This window comes from Sinocyclocheilus anshuiensis, unplaced genomic scaffold (genome assembly GCF_001515605.1).
Source record: "Sinocyclocheilus anshuiensis isolate Anshui unplaced genomic scaffold, SAMN03320099.WGS_v1.1 scaffold179, whole genome shotgun sequence".
Taxonomy (NCBI): Eukaryota; Metazoa; Chordata; class Actinopteri; order Cypriniformes; family Cyprinidae; genus Sinocyclocheilus; species Sinocyclocheilus anshuiensis.
In genome coordinates this window covers 451,146-460,311 of record NW_015549577.1, presented here as the reverse complement: position 1 = coordinate 460,311, position 9,166 = coordinate 451,146, and the positions used below count along the sequence as shown (strand labels likewise).

General features: G+C 40.7%; 1 protein-coding gene across 1 annotated transcript in view; it reads right to left on the bottom strand.

The window, feature by feature from the left end:
- The window catches only part of ttn.1 (titin, tandem duplicate 1), a 143,868-nt gene that overhangs the window by 54,636 nt on the left and 80,066 nt on the right, over positions 1-9,166 (bottom strand). Inside the window, 15 exon segments of the mRNA XM_016445598.1 lie at positions 316-726; positions 818-1,077; positions 1,250-1,538; positions 1,637-1,957; positions 2,046-5,015; positions 5,106-5,399; positions 5,485-5,784; positions 5,874-6,155; positions 6,317-6,625; positions 6,717-7,019; positions 7,105-7,404; positions 7,537-7,818; positions 7,929-8,231; positions 8,366-8,668; positions 8,765-9,046. Of these exon segments, the coding sequence (XP_016301084.1) occupies positions 316-726; positions 818-1,077; positions 1,250-1,538; positions 1,637-1,957; positions 2,046-5,015; positions 5,106-5,399; positions 5,485-5,784; positions 5,874-6,155; positions 6,317-6,625; positions 6,717-7,019; positions 7,105-7,404; positions 7,537-7,818; positions 7,929-8,231; positions 8,366-8,668; positions 8,765-9,046 (7,209 nt within the window).

Here is a 9,166-nt window from a genome sequence, read left to right as displayed (position 1 = left end):
TTGAAGGGGGTCTGAATACTTTCCGTACCCACTGTATATATATATATATATATATATTCATCTGTTTTAGTTGTGTAATTTTTTTATATATTTATATTTTATATTTAAAAATATGGCAGATGAGCAGTAGAAGTCACGTGACTGAAACAAAAGAAAAAATGGGAGCTTGTTTTTTTTTTTTACTTACCAAGTACTTTGACATTCACAAACACTGCCTTCTCTCCAGCTGGACTGGATAAATAACAAGATTGAACAGGTTTTTAGTGGAAGTGTAGTTCAAAATATGTTTGAGTAATATATGATTTAATAACTTACACATCTGCTCCTTGATCTCATAAGCTTCTCTGGTCTCTGTGGGAAGACTGGACCCCATGGCATTTCTTGCTGCCACTCTGAAGCGATATTTTCTTCCCTCCTTTAATCCAGCAATAGAGATGCTCAAATCTTTTACGACTGTGTACGGCGTCCATTCCTCCTTTTTCTCCTCCTTCTCTTCCTCAATCACAGGTTCAGGCGGGGGTGGAGCCACCGGCTCTACACCAGGCTCAGCCTCACCTTCAGCCTCCACTGGTTTCTTGGGAGGTTTAGGCATTGGAAGCTCAAGATAGTCAATAATGTAGCCATCAATTTTAGCTCCACCATCACGCATTGGTTTCACCCATCCCACAGTTGCACTGTTCTTACTAATCTCTAGAACATCAACCTTTTGTGGTGGATCAGGCTTGCCTTGAGGGAAGAGACACAATTGTTATAGTAATACCCTTTCAACAAGAATTCTAAAAGCCTTTAAAAATGTTCTGATTAAGAATACACTTACTGATAGGATCAGAGGCCAGATAGGATTTTGCTGTAACCCTTGGGACCCCGGGACCATACTCATTTACCGCAATGACCCTGAAGTAATACTCTGTTCCTGGGACGAGATTGCTAACTTTAAATGCGGTGTTATCAACATTATTTTTCACTGTTGCCCAAGTCTTGCGATCAATTTCTCGTTTTTCAACAATGTAATGAGTGATGTTACTGCCACCATCATTTTCAGGTGGAGACCATGTGAGGTTGCAAATTGAAGGGGGTCTGAATACTTTCCGTACCCACTGTATATATATATATATATATATATTCATCTGTTTTAGTTGTGTAATTTTTTTATATATTTATATTTTATATTTAAAAATATGGCAGATGAGCAGTAGAAGTCACGTGACTGAAACAAAAGAAAAAATGGGAGCTTGTTTTTTTTTTTTACTTACCAAGTACATTGACATTCACAAACACTGCCTTCTCTCCAGCTGGACTGGATACAGTCAATGAATATTTGCCTGAATCATCACGAGTGGTTTCAGAGATAACAAGGAATGTCATAGTGTCAATGAGATCAACATGGCCCTTCTGTACAACATTATCTTTTCCCATTCTCCTCCATAAGACCTTGGGAGCGGGTCTGCCTCTGATTGTTGCTACTAATCTTATTGGGCAGCCAGCTCTAACAGTCACACCTTTCTTCAGTTCTGCATCGAAATCAATCTCGGGGGCCTCTGAAGATTGTGGGAAAAAAATGGATAAAAACACAAGGAATTAGGAATTAGGACGGCATGTTGCTGATAAAGTTTAAGAGTAGTCTATGGAAACTCACCCAAGACTTCTCTTGGTATCACAGCTCCTCCAAGATTAGTTGGCTGACTTAAGCCAACCTGATTTTGGGCAGAAACACGGAATTCATATTCAAGCTTCTCATCCAGGCTTGAGACTGTGAATTCTGTTCCAATCAACTGGGCAGCAACATTGCACCTTTTCCAGCCTTCATCTCCCTTCTTGTCTGTTCCCTTGACTCTTAGCTCAACAACATATCCAATAAGAGGAGCGCCTCCATCATATGTAGGCTTTGTCCATGCAAGAGTAATTGATGTCTTTGAGCTGTCAGTCACCTTTAAGTTACTAACGGGACCAGGAGGCTCTGCAAATAGAAAAACAAATAAAAAATTAGTTGTAAATACATCAACAAACAAACATTTTACAAATTACTTGACTGTAGATGGACATACCAACTGGATCTCTTGCAGTGAATGATCTGGATGGCTTGCTTGCATCACCAACTCCAATTTCATTTTCAGCCCTAACACGGAACTGGTATTCATGATTAGGCAGTAAACCTGTAACAGTCATCTGTGTCCCTGCAATTGGGGACTTAACAACAGGGGCCCACCGAATGGCATGCTCTTCTTTTTTCTCAAGAATATAACCAGTTATAGGTTTTCCGCCATCATTATCAGGAGAGCACCACATAACAACCATTTCTTCTTTTGTAATTTTGGTAATCTCTGGAGCATCAGGTACACCTGGTCTGCTGAACTGGGTCCTTGCAACAATGGACTCAGTTTCAACAGCAGGGCCAGCACCCATCTTGTTCTCAGCTCTCACTCGGAATATGTATTCATTTCCTTCGATAAGGCGAGTAACTTTAGCTGAATTGGTAATAATAGCTGCTGAATGAATTGACCACACACCTCTCTTTGTCTCACATTTTTCTATGATGTAGTTATAGATCTCACAACCACCATCATCTTCTGGTATCTCCCATGTAAGCTTGCATCTGTCCACAGAAATGTCTGACACTTTCAGGTCTCTAATAGGACCTGGTCTGTGAAGAACATTAACCTTGGCCTCAGCAGAGCAGGTTCCAGCAGTATTTGTTGCAGTAATTATGTATTTTCCAGTGTCTCCACGTCTTGAATTTGTGAGCAGGAATTTTGTGAAGTTGGTGCCAGTTTCAACTTGTACTCTTGGGCTTTTGGTGATATCTCCAGTGTCACCTTCTTTAGACCATTTTACATCAGGCTGAGGTTTACCTATAAGCTCTGCCTCAATTGGAATGGCATCTCCAGCTTTAACAACAAGAACACCCGCCAGTTTGACTTTGAGCTCTGGCTGTACAAGTTCCTCCTTTACAAGAACTTCAGCTGTCGTCACCCAGTTACTCTCTCCTCCCTCATTCTTTGTTTGAACTCTAAATTGATAAATTTGGTTCTCAATGCATCTGTCAGCCATGAAATAGGTTTCCTTTATAGCACCTTTGTGTAATCGTTCCCATTCATCTGCTTCTTTAGGCTTCTTTTCAATATGGTAAGCAAGGTTACGACTACCACCATCGTATTCTGGTTTCTTCCATTTGAGAAAGACAAATGTCTTGCCAATTTCAGAGATTTGGAAGTTCTCTGGCTCACCAGGTTTCTCAACTGGATCAACAGCAAGGACTGGTGCTTTTGTTTCTGTTGGTGGACCAGCTCCAATTTTATTCTCTGCGCTCACACGGAAGAAATATTCACATTTCTCAACAAGTGGAGCTTTGAAAAGTCGTTTGGTGCAGTCAGAAGTAACAACTGTCCATCCTCTTTGACTTGGTTGTCTGCACTCAATTTTATAATTAGTAATTTCAGTGCCACCATTATCCTCTGGATTTTCCCAAGAAACCATACACGAGTCTTTAGTCACATAAGCAACCTTCAAATTCTGACAGGCTCCTGGAATATCAAGTACATTGACAATAATTGTAGCTTGTGCTTGACCACTGCTATTCTTTGCTTGAATTGCATATTTTCCATAATCAGCTCTAACAGCTTCCTGAATTACCAGCTCAACAAGAGGGAAGTTATTGTTCATCTCAGTGCGTTTATCTCTGCCTAAAACTCTTGCATCTTTAGTCCAAGTGATTTCAGGGTCAGGTCTGCCCTTAACACGGGTTACAAGGTTGATGAGTTGCCCTGCTCTAACTGTTAGGAGGTCACGACAAGCAACATCAACAGTTACATCAGGGGGAACAAGAATGTCTTTGGCAAGCACAGTTTCCGTGAGTTCTCTTGGCTCACCATCTCCAACCTTGTTTGAGGCTCTAATACGAAATCTGTACTCTGTGCCTTCACTAAGTCCAGGTACTCTAAATACACAAAACTTTATTAGATCCTTATTTATTCTATCCCACTGTGCAGAACCTGATTTCTGGCATTCAACAACATAGCCTAGGATGGGGCTGCCACCATCTCTGGAAGGTTTGGTCCATACCAAATCTGCATATGACTTGCTCCAGTCCTTCAGCTTAATGTTACTTGGAGGCCCCGGAGGAGTAATTGGACGTTTAGCTTTCACTGGGTCTGATGGATATGAAGGCTCACTTACACCAGCAACATTTTCAGCAAAGATTCTGAATTCATAGCTATTGCCCTCAAACAGACCACAGACCCTGTATCTTACATCCAAGACTGGTGTTTTATTGACACGAATCCATTTACCAGTCATCTCCCTGCGCTCAACAATGTAGCCACTCACAGGGCTTCCACCATCAGTTTCTGGTTCAGTCCATGACACTGTTACAGCATTTTCTGTTATGTCAGAACATGTTGGTTGGCTAGGAGGACCTGGTGGATCAAACATATGCTTGGCAATAGTGGGAGGACTTTCAAGGCCAGCACCAATGCCAATTTTATTCTCAGCACGTACACGTACAATATATTCACGTCCCTTCTCCAAACGTGGGACTTTGGCCTTTGTGCTTGTGCTTCCAGAACTCACAACTGACCACGGCTCCCAAGGCTTCTTGACATCCTTCTTCTCTACAACATAGTTCATCAAAGGTGTGCCACCATCATCTTTTGGTTCACGCCACTGGATTATCATATGATCAGGGGTAACCTCAAGGATATTTACAGGACCAACCGGAGCAGATGGAACATCAAGGACTGTAACATGTAGAGCAACAGACTTGCTTCCAGCAGGGTTTGCCACAGTAAGGCCATACTCTCCGCTGTCAGTTCTGACACATTCACTAATAGTCAAGACAGTTGAATTTCCTTCAGTAACAATCTTACATTTGCCCTCAGTTTTAAGCTCATTTCCTTCACTTTGCCACTTGGCTGTTGGAGTTGGGATTCCATGCATGACCGCTGGGAGGACGACTGTACTGCCAGCTTTCACAACAAGACCCTCAATAAGCTTCACATCAACTTCAATAGTTGGAGCCACTGAAAGAAAAAACATTTAATTAACCTTGAGCATAATAAAATGTAATATGTTGTCAGTAATTTTTAAATATAATATTGTGTAAGCCTTACAGGTTTTTTCCTGGCAAGTAATAGGCACACTGGTGTCTGGTCGGCTAATGCCAATTGCATTTTGTGATTTTACACGGAATCTGTAGGTTTTGCCCTCCACAAGTCCAGTAACATGGCATTGAGGATTGCTGACAGTCTTGAAGGTCACCCAGTCGGTGGCACCTTCTTCTTGATGTTCAACAATGAATCCGGTGATCTCACTTCCACCTGTGCGATCAGGCCACTCCCATTGAAGCCATACTTCAGTTTTGTCTGCATCCACATGATGCAGATTCTTGGGTGGACCAGGAGGATCTTTAGGTAAAAATATACAAATGAATGAAACAAACTGGTATAAAATAGTTAAGCATTGAAAAGTAACATTATATTTAATACTTACAAAGTGGATCAACTGCCTTGATAGGCTTGGTGGTTTCAACAAATGCACTCCTGCCAAACTGATTCTCAGCTGCAACTCTGAAGAGATACTGAATTCCCTCCATCAGATATTGAGCCATAAGGCTAAGCTTTTTAGATGCAGCACAAACTGGAACCCAGTTCTCAGCTGCTACATCTTTCTTTTGCACAACATAGTGGGAGATCACAGCACCACCATCATCTTCTGGCTTTTGCCATGTCAGGTAAGCTGATTCACTTGTGACTTCAGAGATTTTAAGATTCCTTGGTGGTCCAGGTTTATCTAAACAAAAAAAAAAGATTCATCTAGATATCTAGCTAATTATAGAAAATATGTATACCGTTAAGCATTTATTCTTAAAACATTCGTACCAAGAGCAAGGACAGTGCAGGTAGCAGATTTCGTTCCAGCTGCATTTTGAACAGTGATGGTATAATTGCCACAGTCAGCACGGGTACACTTCTTAATGTGAAGTTTGCTTCCACTTGCTGTGACCTCAATAAGACAATGAGCAGGAACTTCACCATCATTCTTTTTCCAAGAGACAGTGGGAATTGGCATGCCCTTAAATGTGGCACTAAGTGTGATGTCTGTTCCAACCATGGCAAGGTGGTCACGTGCCATATTGGCATCTAACAGCAACTCCGGTTCCTCTGCATGAGAATTGAGATTAGAAGGATATGAATTATTCATATTTTTTTATCTTCCAGTATGTGAACAACATACCTCCAGTTAAATATGTGTAATTATAAAGCAACAGCTACCTTTCAACACTACTGTTTTCTGAATATGTAAACAAAAAGGAAGAAATTACCAAGTCTGTCATGAACTTTCACTGGTTCCTTGACATAAGCAGGCTCAGATTTTCCAGCTGCATTCACAGCCATAATTCTGAATCGAAACTCTCCACCGTCTGGTAGATTTGTCACAACAAACTTGGTGTCTGGGCATGATTCAGGTGATTCATTTGCCTGGATCCATTCGATTGCACCGGGCTTCTGATACTCAGTCAAGTAACCAAATATTTTCCCTTTACCATCATGGCGAGGAACACGCCATGACAGACTTACAGAATCTTTAGTCTTGTCAACAGCTTCAGGCAAAACAGGTGGGCTTGGCTTAACTATTAAAGAATAAGTGAATAAAGAATTATCAAAAGTACTATTTCTTGATATGCATTAAGAAAAAGAAACCATCAAAACATGAAGACCTACCAATCGGATCCTTTGCAAGAATAGGTTTACTGGGAAGGCTAGGATCTCCAGTTCCAATTTCATTCTCTGCCATTACACGGAATTCATATTCACAGCCTTCAACGAGGTCTTGTACCCTATACTGTGTAGCAGGGTAGATTTGATCTCTGGTTGCACGAGACCATCTCTTAGCTGTGGGCTCCTTCCTCTCAAATATATAGTTTGTTATGGGCTTTCCACCATCACGAGGACGGTTCCAAATCACCAGTGCTGAATCATGGAAGACGTCTTTTACAGTGGGTTGCTCAGGTGCCTCAGGTACCCCTGTAATAAGGTGAAGGATATCAGGAACAAAACATACAATTTTTATAGGTTTAAATTTACAATATTTCTTTGTGTTTTTACATACTGAATAGATCTTTAGCTTTCATCTCCTCTGACTCCAGTGGGTCACTTATGCCATACAGGTTCTCAGCACTAATTCTTATGATGTATTCACGACCCTCTACAAGCTTAGGTACTTTGCAGCGGGTTTTTGTGGTGGCAGATGTTACAGTTGTCCACATGTCCCTGTTTACATCTCTCTTCTCAATGATGTAGTTAGAAATTTCACATCCACCATCATCAAGAGGGGGCTTCCAAGAAATAACCATGTGATCTCGGTGAACTTCCTCAAATACAACTGGGCCCTCTGGAGGCAATGGTCGATCTAAAAATGCACAAAATATACATAGATAAGAGAGGTTGCTTTTGTTAGTCATCAGACCAAAATATGTATTTTTTTTATTCATCATATTATTTTATAGTTTAGTAAACATTTGTCTTGTTTCATGAGACTTACCTGCAACTGTGACATTACAAATGCCTTTACGAGCACCAGTACAGTTTTCAACTGTCACACAGTATTTGCCACTGTGTCCACGCTGACCTTTAATAATACCCAGACACATAGTGGTAGTAGTATTTTTGAACTTGATGTGGTCATCTGCTTTTAGTTCCTTATCATCTCTTGACCAGGTGACAGTTGGCGCTGGTTTTCCAGTATACCGCCCCTGTAGTGCAAAGCTTTCACCAACACGAACAACAACCTTATCACGGAAGTCCAGCTCAATTGTAGGGGGCTCTAAAATGGGAAAAAGAAAAATATCACATCATGAACACTTAGATAATAGCTAGTGTAATGTGGTGTACCAAATGAAGAACAATTGAAGAGCTAAAAAAAAAAAAACTCACCAAGTTCGTCTTTACATGTAATTGGCTTAGTGGAGAAGGATGGTTTGCCTGGACCAACTTCATTCACTGCACTGACACGGAATTCACAGGTGTCGCCTTCACGAAGACCATCATAAGTGTATTTCCTATCCATAAGTTTCTCTTTGGTCAGTCTGACAAACTTGTCTTTGCCAATCGTGCGAGCCTCAAGAATGTAGGATAACACCTCAGACCCTCCATCATACTTAGGTGGCTTCCAAGTCACACTGATATAGTCTTTGGTGATGGCAGTCACCTCAAGATCTTCTGGACGGTATGGAACATCTAGTCAAAAAGAGGTCAAATGATGATTAGCTACCATCAATGCGGAATATTATTGTACAGTTGCATTAATTGGTCATATAGTTTCAAGCTATTTTAAAACCAGAAAAAATAGAAAAATAAAGAAAAATACTTACTAATGCGATCTTTAATCACAATTTCACATGCTGTTTGGCAGAAAGGACCTACTCCAATTGCATTTTCAGCTGCGACTCTGAAGAAATATTCCTTTTTAAGCACCAGATTATTTACTACAGCATTTTGTCTGCCTGCTGTATAGAAGCAAGATGTCCAAGCCTTGCGATCAGCTTCACGTTTCTCAATTATGTAGTTGGAGATGGCAGATCCACCATCATCATCAGGGAAAAACCAGTTCAGCTTGCATGAGTCACTTGTAAGGTTTTCAGCTGTAAATGGTGCCCCCACTGGACCAGGGATGTCTGAAGTAGCAAAATAAGAAAAGAAACTGTAGTTTCTATAACATAGCTATTTCACAGTAATGTATAGATTATTCGTGTCTGATAATTCTTACTTACCAAGAACGTCAACAATAACAGACTTCTTCACTTCTCCTCCATCATTCTTGGCTGTTATTGTATAAACACCTCGTTGTGCCCTAGTGCAATCTTTAATTACCATGGAACAGCTGATTGAGGTGGTTTCAATAACAGCTTCTGATGGGACTGGATACCCATCTCTGCTCCATGTTATCACAGGTGGAGGTTGGCCTGACACATAAGCGATGATACGAATAACACCTCCTGCATGAATAACCATCTTCTCCTTTACTGAAATGTCCAGCTCAAGGACTGGCAAAACTGAAATGGCAAAAACAAATTTTCATTCAATTATTATTGCAAATAAATCCTTATGTTTTTTTTCCTCCACACAAGCAATAAAATAGCACTTAATTTGCAGAATGTTGAATCACTGAGACT